Source organism: Lissotriton helveticus, chromosome 12, assembly GCF_964261635.1.
Source record: "Lissotriton helveticus chromosome 12, aLisHel1.1, whole genome shotgun sequence".
Lineage (NCBI taxonomy): Eukaryota > Metazoa > Chordata > Amphibia > Caudata > Salamandridae > Lissotriton > Lissotriton helveticus.
The window spans coordinates 758,170,653-758,188,447 of record NC_136073.1 but is presented as its reverse complement, the minus strand read 5'-3'; the positions used below and the strand labels follow the sequence as shown (position 1 = coordinate 758,188,447).

Below are 17,795 nucleotides of genomic sequence, written 5' to 3'. Positions count from 1 at the left end.
CTGGAACGACATTCTCCTTCATATATGAACATCACCCTCCCTGGCACAATTCCAAGGAGGACTCAAAACATCCTTTTTAACTGAGACCAGCGATACCTTAATGCCAGGATACCCTCAGGGGTGAAGAGTAGTGCTTTAAAACCTGATTGACAATAATATTCAGTCAGATAAATGTTCTAGTAAAAACGCTTCATTGAGAGCAGGGCCAATGGACAGCAGGCTTCACCATGTTGTAAGCATGGCTACAAGAGTGGACTGGTCACCCCATGATTAAGTACAAATTGTATATTGATTGCTCAGTGCAAAAGATTAACAATTATTTCAAAGTAGAAGAAAATATAATTTGCCGATTATCATGTGGGTCATGACTGATGTTCATCTACCAACATTTATACTTTGTTGTCTAGAATCCAACTGGGACCAGTCAGCAAATATGTGACTGTGCAGAAAAAAAACTAACAATGGTGACTAACTGGTGATGTATTTGGTATTCAATTTCAATGCGTGTTGATCATCCGATATCTGATTTGGCATTCAATATGACTCGCAGACTAGTCTTCAACGATGAGGTGTGTAATCAGAAAAATGCAAATGTGAAAAAGGGGGTAATCATTTATGTCCACGTTTATAAACAAGACCAAGCAATCAAAACTTGTGAAGGATGTTTGACACTTTCAGGTTATCAATAGGTCAATACATTTTAAGTCATCACATTGTTTTTGAAATGAGAAAATCAAGGAACAATTATACCCAGGCAGCATTATTAATGCAGAGGAAGGCTGATGTAAAGTGACTCTGGACAGAAACTAACACATGTATTCAGGGAGCTGTGAGGGCAAATGTTGAGGAAGCTAGAAGCAAAAGCAACTTCCATGAGATAAGGTTGCTCAAAGGTTGCAAAGTATTAGTGAACAGAGCCAGAATATGTTGACCTGAGGAGGGACTGTAGCTAAACTGTCTCACGCCAAGCGAAATCATTTCAAATACAGGCCTCAGCCAGGAATATTTTGATTCCTGCATGAAATATGTTTTGCCAAGATACTTTACAGTTTGTTCTGCAAGCTGCACAGGGGATATATAAGCAAACAGTGAGAAAGGGACAGGAGAGTACACCAGGGAGAGCACTTCACGGAGGGTAGCAGTGGAGAAGCATACAGGCTAGACAGAGAATTGCTGATCGGGAAAAAGAAGCGCACTAGGGAGTCAGCAGCAAAACTTGCACTCTTGTAGAGTGTGTAAAAAGAAAAAAGTAGCAAGCAATGCAACAACAGAGTAATGCACCCTTGCTGCAGGGGAGGATTACAGACAAGAACCTGAAGTAAAGCCCACACACGATAACCAAGAGGAAGGAAATAAGAGTTATACTGAAGCCAACAAATAAGCAATGGGCGTGCTCTAAGCCCACTGTAAACTAACAATGCCTCTTGCAACAGACAGCACACACTCAGTCTACTGGGCGAGACCTATAGAAAAGAAAATCAGGTTGCAAGTATAGCAGACAAAAGAGGAGTTTAAAAAAAAAAAAAAAAGGTAAAATGTCTATGTTGAAAAGGAGGTTGATACATCCAAGAAGTCTGAAGGGAGGGAGGCTCAGATTCGATATCCACTCCTCTTACCAATCAGATGTATACTTTTATACGGTTTCTTAAGGTCTTTAATTTCTTCATCTTTTTTTGTCCGTTTCAACACCTAACCGTTAAACTTTACAAGGTTTAACTACACTGAGGTTGTCCCTTTTAAAGATATGCCAAACTATAATCATTTCCACATTCAACAAGTGTATAACTTGAAATAAATTGTTTTGATTCTTGATTCTTGGACAAACAAAAAATGGTTGTATGTTTTTTCAACGAACTCCGTTGTAACGCATGCCTTTACCACGCATGCGTTACTACGGAATACTATTTACACGCCTTTCTTTCTCCACGTATTTTTGCGTGGTGACGTCATACGTAGGAGAAAAAAACGGCAGTTTCCTTCCTCTGCGATGCCGATTGCCTGCACATCTCGTCTAAAGGTGAGTGTTTTTTTTGGGGGGGGAAGCCCCCCGACCCCCCTTTTTTATATGTACCCTTTACCACACATGCCTTTACTACGTACCTCGTAGTAAAAGTATGCGTGGTAAAGGCTGTCGTTGTAACCACGCATGCGTTGTAATGCATGCGTGGTTACGGTTTTTGTTGAAACGGCCTCGTTGTAGTGGCCGTTTCCCACAAAAAATAGTGCAGAATGGCAGCCCACCCATGCTGTACTTCTTGGGTCCACCGTCAGAAAGTCTCAAGATGTCTGGTACAAAAAAAGAATGTCTCGTCGCTGCTACAGAAACATACCCATCAACAGAGGAACACTTCGGAATTCTCTACTCACATTTAGTGTTCCTTGTATGCAGGACCGAGATGGTGATCTTTTTTGAAGACTAAATGTTTGCCCATAGAGCATATTTTGTGAAATGTTCAGTTTCTGTTATAACCTAAAATGTTTTATCCCTTTTCCAGGACAGAAACACAGGAATCATCATACACTTCAGAAGCCAATATAAAGAAAAAGACACAAGCAAACCAAATATCAGAAACGTGTATTTTTTAATAGTAAACCTCTTTACAACAAATATAGTGAAAGAGCTTCCAAACAAAATTCATAAAGAACTTCATGTTTTCTTTCTCTTATCGTGTAATATACAATAATGCATCACCATACAGCACAAAAAAGGAAATATTGAAACAGACGCCTCACACACGTGCTGCTAATGGAGGGTGGGAGAAAGGAAGAGGGAAAAGAGGAGGTTTGAGAGATCAGAGCTCTTTGGGTTTGAATAATCAAGGGTAGCTGGGCAGTGTTGGAGGGACGGGGCGAGGAATGCAAATAAGGGAAGAGTGACAACTAATCCAAGGGGGAGCTCCTGAGGAGGTCTTAAAGGGGAAGAATATACAAAGATGAAGGTATACAGTCTCAGCTGTCATTGACTTCAACTGGTCTCCCCTTGACAAGAATGGGTCACTTTGGCACCCATAGGCCTTTCCATCCTAGGAGAAGGGACCACCAAGGACCTGCTGAAGTCACACTCCCCTCCCCTGTCCCTTAGTTTATCTTCTCCACCTAGTGGATAGCCACTATCCTGCTCTGACTAACATTGGTGGCAAGTCTAAGCTATCCTGCACATGCACATAATTTCCACAAGGGTCCATTCTTTAAATTGCTTGCTTGAATTTCCATTTAAAGTCTAGGGTTTATTACACGCGTGTAAAAGCCATATGCATGCACGCAGATTATCAGAATTCCACCCTTGACCCATCACACCCCTAATTCACACGTTGTGATAAACTCACATAAAAAGGGCAGAAAAGTAGGGTAAAAATATATATATATTTATAATACATAGTGTATATTTTAAAATCGCCTTTTAGAACAATAAATAACTAGTGGGAAGTGCACACTCTCCTTTTGTACATTTTGACATTTTACCAAATATGGGTCTAGAAGCGAGAAACAGGTGGCAACACCACCGTTTCCCACTTCCACCCCCAAGCACTAATTCTCTATGTGTCGAACATTTCACTAAACAGATTATGTCTTAATCTACTATAGTGCATACATGTTTTTTTATTTATTTTTTGTTATTGTATACAAGATCTTTGCACGTAGCCCAGAGAACTCTACCCATATGTCAGAACCAAAATACGACCATGAGATATATTTAAACAGCCAAAAGCAAACATGGCAGATAATGTGTAAAAATAAAGTACAGTGGAAATTGTTGTCATCTGGATAGTCATATGCCTGTGATGTGAGCACTGGTTCTTATTCCTGTTGGTGTCCCAGCAGTCAGCAATCTTGTGTTTTTCGTGCATGGGTCACAAGGCAAATTGAGAATTAAATAAATTAAACAAATGATAATGCTGCTTTGCTTTCTTAGGAAAACCGGGCCATGCAGCTAAACCTCCACAAGACTGCCCCATATGGTAGGCAATGCAAAAAGCCACACTGAGTTTAAGTTATCTCACTGAAAAGTGTAAGATACATGGAGTTAGGGACACAAAACAATCAGACAGTATCATTTAATTTGGTAGGTGCACATCTCACTGCACAGGATAATGACAAAACGTTAACCTTTTTTTAATGTGTTTTTAATTCCTAAGCCCTCGGTGCTATGTACTTTTTTTGCCACTGTACTTTGTCAGTGAAAAAGAGCTAACCATACTGAAATGTACTGAGGACACAAACAGAGACACAGTTGTATAGCTTGCCGGTATCTCAAATCTGTGACTGAGTGGATCATGGAAATCTGAAGCCACACCTAAATGATGAAAGGTAAAATTATGAAAAAGCATTGGCTTGTGATCATGAAAGACATTTAAATAACTGCAGCGGACATAAAATACAGACTCTTCAGATTGTAGATGCTGCTTTCTCTCAAGTACAAGATGCCTTTGCCATTGCTGGGCAGCTGGACACTACAGTCCAGAGTAGATAGTATTAGTATCCTACTGCAGCTGGAATCATTATCCAGTGTCTGAACCAAAACTCCAAGTTTTACAGAGAAACACAAAAGGTACTCTTTGGTTGAGGGCTCTATTTCTACTGTTAGAATTAAGTCATGGCACTGAGCAAAATCAAAGCTGCCACCCAATGGTAAAATATATGTGACATGATCTTTTCTAATATTCTAATGTTTTAAGTCACTGGATTCTTGCTGCACCATTGAGTTCACTTTTTTTTATTTCCTCAATGCATTTTGAGGAAACACTGGATTTGGAAAATAAAGGCAAAGAACATTAAAGCTCTAAACACAATTTTCAGATTTCAAAACCCTGTAAGCCTAGTGAATATTTTGGAATCTTGAATTAAAATTGAGACAATGACAGAAAGGCAAAACCTGGAAAATGAAGCAACTGACAAAACACACACAGCAAAGCAACACAGATGAAAAATTTGGAAGGTGATATTTTTGAATAGATACCACACACATTTCGGAAATATAAAATTCGGAATTTTTTGATTAATGTTTGTCTAAGCAATAGATGACCCCAAAGCACTTCTCGTTCAACGAAAAGTGAATGGATATACATTTATGTTGCCAACATATTACAGCGGAAACCTACAAACTTTACAGTTTGTTGGTTGCAGTATTTCTATGAGAATTATGCACTGAATTATTTGTGTTGTCAGGTTTTTTGTGTGATGTTTCTTGCACCCAAATTGGTTAACATATTTTGACTTTGCTTAACTAGGTTTACTCTGAACAACGAAAATGTTCTGGCAAAAAGGGTGCGGGCATTTCTTCGTTACCACTATGCCTTACAAGAGGAGCTTGTTCATTTTCTACTTATACCTATCCTACTGTATATGCTGCCATTATTTGTGATATATAAAAAATTGATATTCCTGTATTATAGAAAGTTCATGCCCAGTCAATGGCACTGAAAACAGTTAACCCAAAGCAAGCTGTGCTGATCGTTTCAAAGGGCTCTTTTTGTGGGCTATTTCCTCTTCTATAGATTTGGCTTTCTTTTTAATGTCAGCCTCTGACACTATACATCCTGATGGCATCTCTTTAATTGATAATAAACAGAAAAAAAATCACAATATTATTTTAACAACCCATGATTTTTGTCTCCAGTTAAAATAAGCGAAATTTCTCTGTAGATTAAAGGAAATGCTTGGGTTTTGGACTGAAACACACATTCCTTATGTTAAGTTGTTAACTCTTTCCTTTTCATTAAAAAAACACTGCATTAGTCAGCCTTTGTTTCCTGTGTGGGTTTGGTATAATACTAATAATCTGATCACTGAAAATGTGGTGGGTTGTGCTCCACTTGGGGCACAGCTCAGACGGAAAGGTTGCTGGTATTTTGAGGGCAAATATGTGGCATCAGAATATGGGGAACGTCAAAATTCTATTTTTCAAAAGAAAAGACTTTCAATTTCATTTCACAGGAGGATGCATATTACAAGAGAAGTATGATGGAAGTGTAAACAACTTTTCACAAAAACAGACACATTAGCTGTCCAGTGATAAATAATTCTCCTCATTTTCCCTGTGGGACACTTTCAAAACACCCATGGTATTTGCATCTGGGAGGAGCCACACACTTCTCTAGTCCTTCACCATCCAGGTATTAACTTAACCTTATTATCTTTTTCATATCCATGATATAAAATTATGGGGGCAAGGGATAGGGGTGAGAAGGGAAAATAAACAGTGATTTAACAACAAAAGCTGTACAGTTCAAAGTCAGTATTATTACAATATACTCTGACAAAAATATAATTTCATTTCATATCAATACAACAAAAAACAGTTTCCTGTACTGTTACCATTGCTAACATATCGAAACTTGCTATATACAAGTAGCCAGGTAAATACTACAATAGAGAGAGAGAGAGTGTGAAAGAGTGGAGGGGCAGGAGAAAGGAATTGGCTCAAGACAAAACTGCAAGAGAAAAACTTCTATACAACTGAGTATGGCTTCGGACATACGGATAGCAAAGGGACCTGAACGAGGTAGGTGAGAGGACTGCAATTGCCGGAAAGAGTGTTTCAAAGATGGGGTGAGGAGATAAAATGGATAACAATGTGAAGCAAATAATGGAAGAGGAAGGGCAAAAGTATAGCAAGCCTCCTTTGGTTTTCTCATGTACCTGGCAGTTACGGCCAATGGGACTTCATGCATTTGCTAGCGGACTTCACACCAGGTTTTGAAGTTTGAGCTTTAGGTAAGGAATTGCAATGCACTTACTGGCATATGTATAAATGGTAAAGAGCCTTGATAGATTTTCTACATGCACCCTTTTCGCTTTATTTCTAGACAGGCCAGTTCATTGCAAAACTTATATTCTCCAACACTGGGCAATTTAAGCATGGGCAGTGACCTGATGTAACATCTAATTATTTAAATGAAAAACTCTGACTGAAAACAAGCAAATGGGACCCACATTTTCAGTGTGAACAAACATAATGAAAACATTATAAATGGGAGCTACATTTACATACTGTAATATTTATTACCCAATAAAATCAAGAGGAAGATCAAATTAAAGAAGTCAACGTTTTGGATTGAATGCTTGTTCCATAAACTAAACATCTGAACATGACTTTTAGCTAATGCTCAAATTAATTTAGGAGCTTGCTGACAGTAGTAAGCTGCACATTAAAAAATGTACACGTAGTAGAGGAATTGAAATGAGATTTTGAGGAAGGCAAATTAGTAATAAGTGGACATGAACCAGCAGACAATAAGTTTCTTTCATGAGAATCCAATTTTCTGGTCTTTAATTTTAGAAAGATAGGGGACAATGTATCCCTAACCAAACCACCCACCAAAGCCTTTTCAAATGAGAAGCATTTGGTCAAAGTCATCTATGGTCATTTTCAAAATCAGGGAAACCTTTCCTCAAGCATGTATTCTGCAATTATCAACAGGGCATCAATTTCAGAAATCATGGGCTCTTGAGTCACACTCCTAAAGTTTGGAGGGCACAAATATTATGTCTCCCATTGAGAATCACAGGCAAATAATTTCCTATCTCATAGCACTAAAGGGTCTGTTATAGAAGACTTTAAAATAAACTATTTAGCAAATGTTGCAACATCCTAACTCAATGCTTGTACCAATTACAGTGTAACATTTAATAACTGTCTTTTAGTAAAATTGAATTTAACATGTCATATATATTTTGTTAAATGGGTTCTTTCAGATTACTTGAAATATATTTCACAATACCACTGATATGCAAAGAATGACATTATGCTAGAAGTGATGTTCAAAGGCTATTGGCTTAAACACCGTTAGGTTTGGAGGATCTTATTACAGAGAAGCAATTAATTTGATGCTCACTTGGTTGTTTCTTTTTATTTTTACATTTGGTAAATAATCGGAGACAAGTACTATATGAAAGGGTTTTGCAAAGCATTGTAAGCCTACAGAAGACAACAATCTGCAAAATGTATTTTTCAGTGAAATAGTTTTTTATTTAGTTGTGCCAATCACAGTTGGGGTGAAAGTAAAAAGGCATTTTCTACTGCGGTTTCACAATTTGGGAGCAGCACAACTAGCATTAAAGCTGAAAGTTTGATTAAGTACAAGATGGCCATTAGATTAACTTTCTCATCTGATGTGAACAAGTCAACCATGCTCCTTTGTAAATGCTTTAGAGGGATTTCAAGTGAGCAGATTTTTGTGGGTAACTACAGTGCTTGTTTGTGAGATATGTATTTTTAATTAATAATAAAGGAACAGACTTCTGCCAATTTAGCTTTGCAGCACTGCATCCAGTCTAGGAACACAAGGATATCTTCGAAACAAAACTATTGATCTGATTTAGTGGTAGGGCAGTGATCTTTAAATTTCTATTTAAATACTAAAATACCTATCTAAATTACAAAACAAAAAGCAGAAGCTAAATAAATTAAACACATTTGTGGGTTAAATTACCTTCAAGCTCTAATGTATAAACTACTGCTGGATTATTCTAGCAGTATTTGTTTTAACAGGGTTACAACACAAGAATTGTAATGCTGCATAGTCCTAGGCTGTCTTTCTTCTTTATTGCTAATCAATATTCGATTGGAATACTTTTTATAGTTATGTTTACTATTTTGCTATTGGTTGCTTTAAATATTCATTAAGAGCTTCCGTTTCAGGATATATTGCACATAGACATTTTTTTGTTGATGTTTCTAAGCTCCCACAATTCAAAAGCAAAGTTTGCATTTAGAGGCCCATAAGGTTACTGAAGGATGCATAAGGTGAAATGGGATGGTAAGTAAGAGAGCGAGGTGAGAGAAAAAGAGCAAAAGACGGTTGGGGTCGTTCGGGGACTCCACGTCTACCCTCAAGTCACACATGATCAGGATTCCATAGGCTTTAGAGGGGAAAAAGCAGAATCCGAGACTTTGGTAAGTAACCACACTTTTAAAAAGCAATATACATATCAGTGCATACTTCTTTTATGAAAATATACACATTGAAATTGTATTTCATTCTCCAAAAAAAACAAAAAAGGAACATTAAAAAACAAAAAGCGAACCAGCCAAACACAATATATTAGCTATTTTTGTAGTTGTTTAAATTTTAAACGCTACACTTGTCGAGGTTACACTTTTTTGTCTTTTTTATATATATATATATTTTTTGTAAATGTTTCTTCATGCATCTTACACGTTTATAGCCTTTGAGAATAAATAAGCTCCTTTTTTCTCTCCACTCTTCTAAAAACTGCAGCATGTACTTTTGTTTTCATTTAAATCGTGCAATGTTTTGCAACACCCCTTTAAAAAATGAAACCAAGAAATAAAAACAGAAACTAAACTACACAACGCAAAATTCCAAATTAAAAAAATTACACAATGTAACTGTCAACAGCACAGATGAGCACAAGAAATAAAATAAAAATACAGAAAAATATTTATATAGGTAAAAACAAGGGTGTTTGTTTCTTAGATTGTCATTCTTCTTGTTTGTATTGAAAATTAATAAGTTTTAATTTAAAAGTCTGTGAAACAAAATAAACAGTTCACCAAAATGGTGAAATCAATGCCAATGCCGTCTGTCTTATCAGTGAGAGGTTGAGGCTCATATTTCACAACCATTAACAAGCCGGATGAACAATAGGGAGTTACATACCCATTGCCATTCTTGGGGTTTCAGTTTGCACTGCTGGCACTCCTTGGAATGTTTGCCGCTTGCTGCCAGTTTAATGCCATGTCCTTGTTCTCTGCGTTTGGTCTTAAATCATATTCTGAAAATAGTTTGCTGAGGTGCCAAGCTGATAGTCAAGGATGCCATTTTTATATGGATAAGGGCACACCTAACTCAACCAGCTCTTGGTGAGCCCATGAATGTGAGAAAGCCTTTTCCATTGGAACCAATTGTTAACCCATTGCTATAACTTCAATAGCAGGCGGCTCAAATGCATGCACTCCTCTAGTGAAAAAAATGACATTATGGTTGGTTTGTGGTTTAAAGTATTATCTGTGCTACCAGAGACCTGCAGATGATCAAAGCTTAAACATAATGAGATCGGGTGTCGTCCTCAAGTACCCTGCATGCTACATCTTCACTGAAAGAATCCTGCTCTGCTGCACACTTATATGAACATGAAAGAAACGAGAGTTTGGCATTTTATAGACAGAAAATGGCAGCAACCTCAAACATTTCAGAGCCTTCTTATTGCTGGCAGTGTCAAGCCATTTTGGCCTGACTCTGGCTGTGTCCAGCTAATGTGTGCAAAAGACCTTGCTAACAGACAGTATCACCCTTTTTTTGTTGAGAGAGTGATTTTTTTTTACCAGCAAGTAAAGCAATGTTCTCAATCCTGGTGCTTCCCATTTCCGCAATGTGTTTATCTTGCATGGGTGTGCTCTTTGTAAAACATATTGAAATACTTTTCTCACTGTTCAGCAACAATCAAAAGAACCGATATGTTTACCCAGTACTACTCAATGAATTAATGCTGTAGCAATACGTCTATAGAGCACAAAAAACGCTATGGTTTTATACAAGTCATGACTATGTGATAAAATGTGTTTTCCCTACACACTGTGCCATTAAATAAAGATCATCTTTCCTTATTAGAAGGTTAATGGGATAGGATCATTAAGAATAATTTTCATTACAATGTCATGTATTCATATACTTTGCAATTGTAAGCATATAATAGAAACCACCTTATACTGATTATTCTGGTAGCCTTGGAGTGACTCCTGAGGACAACTCAACCAAAAAGGCAGCAACAGTTCTCTCTTCAATTGTACACAGTTTGAAATGTGATCCATTGTAATAACCAAAATGGAGAAGGTTGGATTTGAGACTGATAAATTATCATGACTCTTTCACTTAAGTAATTGTTCCTGTTTGGTTTCCACATCTTTGATATTGCAACAAATGTAATAGATCCTCACTCTGCAATGCAGTAATCTAGAAGTAACATCATTTGTGCTCTATACACATATAAATCTACATATAAATAAAAAGATGCACAATCACAAATAAGTTCAGAGAAATAGTTATGAATAAACAAACATATTCTTCTTAGCATTTAAAAACGACATGTGTTTTTTCAGATAATTTTAAAGAGAAAACAGTGTGTGTTGCATGTGCTGATAAATGTACCCCTTTAATATCCTGCTTTTTGATCACAAGCCTGGCAATTTGTACCAAGGCTTACAAGGAACATAAGGCTTTATTGCCACAGCATGGTGCGGTGTACTGTTTGGCTATATTATCACCCCCAGGCCTGCTGGCGGATAGGAGCACACCCATTCAAGGGAACAGAAGTGGGTAGCAAGACAAGCTATCACTGTCACATGTCATGTTGGTAAATAAAACCACATTGCTCTTCATTTTTTTTTAACAAACACAAAAGTGGAGATACTGTGCTAGAAATAAAGTAGACAGGCAACGTTTGCACTACATACGACTCCAGGCACCAAAACAGGCAGCTTGATCTGCAGATCGGTGAAGAAAAGTGCATCCATGGGGGCTTGCCATTTTAATTGTTATTGCAACATATACACCTGAACACTCACTTAACAAACTGTGTGCGCTGGACAGGTGAACAGGGTTAGCCACACAGGGAAATCGAAACCTTTTCACTCATTCCAAACATAAAGAAAGGACAACGGTGTGGACTGCATGTCACAAGTGAAGGGACTGGCACTTCTCGGACAGTGATCGCGTGCAAAAAGTAGTTAACAGTAGCCACTTTGCATGGAAAATGCAGATGCTTGGGGTAAGCAGTGAAGTGGAAACAGGATAATGGAATGGAATGAGATCCAATGGTATCAAACGTGCTTGCCTTTCTGTATTTAGATTTTTTTTTAAGGGTAGTGTGTGTGTGGGGTGGGGGTGGGAAGGGCAACCACCAACCTTAACCAATAAAAATGTATTTTTTTTAAAATCAGAACATCACTGAACAGTTTCATTACCTGAGAACACTGTGCCGCCGAAATAACATCACAGGTTGCACATCCAAGTATTTAGAGAAAGAAAAAAGAAATAATGGCAAGCCACTGCTAGAGGTGTAAATCTCACTTTTGCCACTTCTCAACAGTGACTTTTCAATGATGGCAATAGTGACTGGTGCGTGTAAATCAATTAATCTACCTATTCACCAAAGTAGCTGTTTCCTAATATGGGTTAGCAGTCATTTCTAAGTCATAACTGAATGGGTTGCCTTTTGGGCACCAGCAATCATACGACCTCAAACACTACAAGGGAGCATCATACGAAGCAATGTGCATCTCTTTGCATCCAGACATCTCTACCACGTTAATAAAAAATAGGGCATGCAAGGCTAGGAGCGACGTGAATGACCAGCATTCGACGCCCCCAAGACCATCATGCCTCTAGAGCTAAGATTTTAAAGGCTTTGCTTTCTGTACAAAAGTAGTGCTTCAAGAGTATCTCACTCAGTGCTCTTCGCATACAGGGTGGGGGGCAAGACAGACAGAGTCCTTACAAGAGGTTGGGATTCCACAAGAGATGGAAACCAGCAAGAAGCAGAGAGGTCAATTGTTAGCTCAGTGTTTTATTTTCCCTTTTCAGGCTATTGGGAGGGAGAGGGGAAAATTAAACACCAAGGACTTCTTCAATGTAGCCTAGGCTATTAGACAACTACTCACACTCCAGAACTCAGGCCAGGTACGGGCATTCAGCCCAGCGCGGTGTGCACGAGAGGAACACTGTAGCCTTTTCTTGTGATCTGCAAGGCACTCAGCTTAGGCTGACCATGTTCTAGGGTCGCACTCAAGCGAGTGGATGGGCGGGCTTAGCACAAGACATTGGTTGAGCAGCCAAGGATCAACTCTACGTGTCTGTCGTGATTCACAGTTCACTCAAATGGTGCTTTATGTACATACGTGTCAAAGCATTTAGTATGTGAGTTTTGGAATCAATTAAGAAAAATGTTGCTTGATTTCAGGATTATATTTCTCACTGCAAGACCTACTGTGAGCAATCAAGATAGGAATTTTAGAAGCACCATCAAAGGGACTGACTGCTGACTGAATTATTTACAGGAAAAGTAAAGTGTTGGTGTAAACCAGGCTAGATAGATAGATAGATAGACAGATAGATAGATAGATGAGTTTCATTTTAGCTGCTCATCACCATGGAGTACAGTATGTCCTGCAAACATTGCCTGGTTCACTGGAGTACAAGAAACGCCTACAAAACCCTAAAGCTATTTCTCAGGCAGTATATAATATGCCCCATCCAAACCCCTCCCTCAAAGATGACGACAGCTCCCTCCCTTGCTCTCAATGCCCACTACCGCTAGGGGTAAGAGCAGTCAGCACTGATGGGTTTTCAAGGGTCATTATGTTACCCAATTGTCCAGTCGCATGCGCTTTATGGATGAGTTGTCACCATCAGACTCTGCACTTTGCCGTAGGAGTCCGAGGGTCGTGCTGTAGTCGGTTCGGTTATCGTCCCGGTCGTTGCCTTCGAAGGAGCTGGCATTGCTGCTGAGGCTGTCGACGGGTGAGCGTCCCATGGTCTCAAGCTTTGTCTGTTGCTGATAGGAGGAGAGTGGGGTATTGGTGTTGCGCTCCCGATTCGGTGATGGGGGCTCTTTTTTTATGCTGATGTCGGTGTTGGTGTTTACGGTCAAAGTGTGGTGCAACTGACCACCAGATCTACATAGTAAAAAGGATGTAGTTGTCACAGAGGTGTGAAATAGTAGGAATGACACCGAAGAAGAAATGTGTAAGATAGAGCAGGTGAGAATGAGAGAGAGTTACAGAAAGGAGAGAGGATAGAAAAAAGAGGGAAAAATACATTAGGATTCAAATAGCAAAATAACTTCATAATGTTTGTAATATCTATATGCTTATTAATTTTAAAAAGTTATAATAGGATGAAACTTGTACTAAACCATTTAGAAATTTGGCATCTGAGAAATACTTTGGCCCTTAGTGAATCTACTTCTATTACATTCAATTTTCACAAAGAACATAATAAAATATACCACATATTTTGCGGACATTCATTTGTTTTGCCCTTTTATTTTAACAAGTGCATTATTTTTTTTTTAAATAACTAACAACGTTGTAATGACTATGCCACACACGGAGCTTAGTATTATACATCTTTGTTCATCTGTGTGTAACTGCAAACTCAACATTCTAAATTAGCCTTCACTGTATTCCGCTCGAACACTTACGTCACAGTTCTAAGGAGTTCATCAGGAGCCAAAAGCGTTCCATCATTTCTAACTCGCAAGACACTACAGTTTGCACATATAAGTACATCCACAGGACTGTATATTTCATGTCAAGCTGCCAGGTGAGGAAAGAAGGTCAAGGATGCTTTCGTAATGTATTGTCAAAATTAGCTGGTAATATTCAGTCTTCTATTTCTTGATAATTGCTCATCCCTTTGGAGGGAGGTCAGTTATTAGACAGGTGTGGAGTAATAAAACCTCCCATTCCTGAATCAGTTGTTTTGACGCTCCACTCTATTGTTTTCTTTTGTTCAGGTAGCTCTGCTGATATCTATTTAACCACATCATTCGTCCACTGTTGGAATTACTGGCTTTAGACCCACTTTCAAACCATGGCAAACCGGTATGGCAGGATCAACGCCATATTTGCAAACTTACCTGCCTAGCTTTCAGAGTTTTCTCTCTGAAGCCATCCCTAATGGGAAATGCTGGACAGACCAACTCTGATTCATATAGTAATCTTTTGAACAAAAATTAGTCCTTACACCTTAAAAGTTAGAATGACTCTACGTCCTTTTACCAAATGGTAAATATCTAACCCTACTACCTCTCACCTTGGGCAAGATTTGTGCTCATTTCTAGCCATGCTATGGTTCCATCAAGAAAAAACAACTGCATATAGAGGTAAGTTAACTGGGTATATTTCAACCTCACCTTTTCTTCATAGGGTTTCTCCGATAGCTGGTTTGTCATTTTTGTGTCATGTCCACAGCATTAACCTAGATATTTGTATGAGTGAGATAGTGCTCCCCCATATCTAGATAGAGCAGGGCCCTTAGCACCAACATAGCATATTATCTGGAAGAGCATCCGAACTATGTTCCCAATTATCTTTAACCCCTTCCATGCTCATGACGAGCTCAGCTCGTCATGCAGTACACTGCTTGTGTGCTCATGACATGAACAATGGGATTCAAAGATCATCAGCACAGAGGATGAATTGCTGTAGCATTGATGTGGTTAATGATGCTGAAGTAGTCTGCTATATTGGCGACGTTATTATAGAGGCGCTCTGCCTTCTAGCCTAGACTCCCATAAAGGTGAATAACCTAGGTGAGGTCTTTTACATTTCGCCCCAATTCTTCTGTTGCTTGTTTAAAGTTCCCCTATTCAGAGTTGCTTCCGGATATTCAGTTAATCTGCCCACATTGTCCTTAAGAGTATTGCTCAGACCCGCCCTACTACATACTTCATTAGGGTTTCAAGTGTGCTTGTACTAGATTTCTTCAGGAAGAGTTTGCTGAAGGCACATTGGTACATCTGGGTTTTCAGCAATCTACTACAGGGTGTTGTCTCATGTTTAGGGACTGGAACCCATAATGCAACTGTGAAGCCAGGAAGCAATGATCCAGATCATTAGGACCTGCATTTACCCTTTCCTTTACAATCTATTCAAGGGTTTTAGTGCAGTATGTATTGCTAATGGTACGGTTTACAGACCATTATACCAATTTCATCTTGGTGTCCATGCATTTTAAAATATTATTATACAGAAAAATCTCTGGCTTGCATGAATTTGAACTTCAGCTAGGAGTTAATGGGAATTCCTATGTATACGCCACTGTAACTCCCGACAAAGGCAGAATAAGAGCTCAAGGGCAAATTTTAATCAAAGACAGCACAATCAAATGAGTGCTGGTGGACGAGAAGTACACATTGGGCCATGTAGTCAGGTGACTTTTTTAACCGCAAATCCCCTATGGGACTTCCACTCAATAAAGAAACCGGAGCCAGAACATGGGAGGTGTGGAGTGGACTTATTGAGCGTGCCAAACAGCATAATCACAATAATATGACACTAAAATTTTTGGGCACGTAGGCTTCCAAATCATTCTAGAAATGGAAGAAAGCTATGGAAAGTGGTTGACAAGAAACACCCGAATTATGTTCCGCAGATCATTATTAATAAAACCAAATCAACACATCACAAACAGTCTAATATGCAGGGGAAACAACTACTGATTTGTAAATTACGTGCACAGAGTGCACTCGATAGTGCTCTGGACTGCTTCCTGGAAGTGACATTAAGACGAAGTGTTACAGAAAATTAATTTACCCTTTCTTTTCCTCCATAAGGCTTTTTCAATATCTCTGTGTTTGAGGAAAGAAAAGCAAACAATGGCAGTCTGGTTTATTAACACCGGGCCTGAGAAAGCAGGCTGCCAATATGTCACACTGATTGAAATTGCCTGCAGTCCCTCATCTTTAATTTAAAGAAAGGAAGGCTCCGTCTCAGTGAATCCAACACTTTAGAAGCATAGTGTGATAACAGAAGAAGGCAGAGTTCTTCTAAAGTGAATGGAACTCCAAGGTGACATGCAATATCCTTATAATGTGCGTCAGGGGGTACATTATTTCCTATAATACATGGTCACACCCTCAACCTTCCTATAAAATACCTAAAGCGTGCAAAAAATAAACTTGTTGCCATAAATATCTCCTTTCTGCTGATCACTGTTCATCAAGACAAAGCGAACAGAAGGAGACAAACCCAATCTTAATTTTTACTCTTCAAACTGTAGCTGTAATTTTGCTCCATGTCCTCCTTTTTGACTTGGCTGCTTGTTCTTGCAGAAAGCATTATGAAGTCAGAACTCAAGTGTATTAAGTTATCACAGTTGAGGAGCAATGCCATTTCTTTATTTCAGGCAACTAAAAAAGTCAAAAGTCGCCCGTAATTAGGAAATTAGAGACGGGCTTTTACAGAGAAAGGCAGGATCCCATGTATATTATTTCTTTAAGTCTTCTACAGCACAATTTTCAGCCGAAAGAGAAGGAGAATGCTTCACAAATCAAATATAAGTGGAAAAATCCTTCACATATAAAACTAAATGAAAATAAACTACTCTGGAATGGTAATAAAATTCAACTTTTGGCTGATGAAGTTAACTGGGATCTTTGAACGACACACTAGCAATAAACGGGATCATCTAAAATAACGGATGCAAACTGATAAAACTGAAGCAGGGATTTAGAAACCAATTTCTTGATCGGACATCATCATTCTTCCAGGCTGTCTCCACCCTTTTCACCTAAATGCATATGCCATACATGCTTAAGAGTATAGTTATGCCACACACTGGCCTCTTGTCTGTTCATTTAATTGGACTTAACCTGTTACAGCTGAGCCAATGACATGCAAATAATCCTCAGAATAAAGCAAAATGACTTCACATACACCTCGTCCATTAACAGATACCCAGTGCAAATACAGTGCCAATCATCGCCTCAAACCCAACACACAAAGGCAAACTGACAAAAAAAAATTTCGCCCAGGAAGTGATTCGGCACACCTAAAGTCATAAAGAGATAATATAAACGTATTTTGGGGTGGCTGATGGTGTACAGAGAGTTGGTAGCCCAAGCCTCTGTCTACAATGGTGGGGACAGAATAAGTTGGGTCCGCTGCCTTCCTTCTCGATCAGTGCTGAGGGAACATTAAAGCCGAAGAGGCAGCATTCCCCCGTCAGGAACTGAAGTAGTGCAGAGAAAGCAGTAGCGAGTGCTGCAATGCAACTCAGACACCCAGACTCCAGGAGCGGACAGGAAGGGGACTGGTGGGAGGAGAGCCG

At 38.8% G+C, this 17,795-nt stretch overlaps 1 protein-coding gene across 5 annotated transcripts in view; it reads right to left on the bottom strand.

Moving 5' to 3' along the window:
• Positions 1-2,563: 2,563 nt before the first annotated feature.
• The window catches only part of MEF2D (myocyte enhancer factor 2D), a 449,440-nt gene continuing 434,208 nt past the window's right edge, over positions 2,564-17,795 (bottom strand). For all 5 annotated transcript variants that reach the window (XM_078671232.1, XM_078671228.1, XM_078671231.1 and 2 more), the window contains one exon: positions 2,564-13,636. In XM_078671232.1, the coding sequence (XP_078527358.1) occupies positions 13,318-13,636 (319 nt within the window). In that variant the 3' untranslated portion in view covers positions 2,564-13,317. The remainder of the gene's footprint in view (positions 13,637-17,795) is intronic.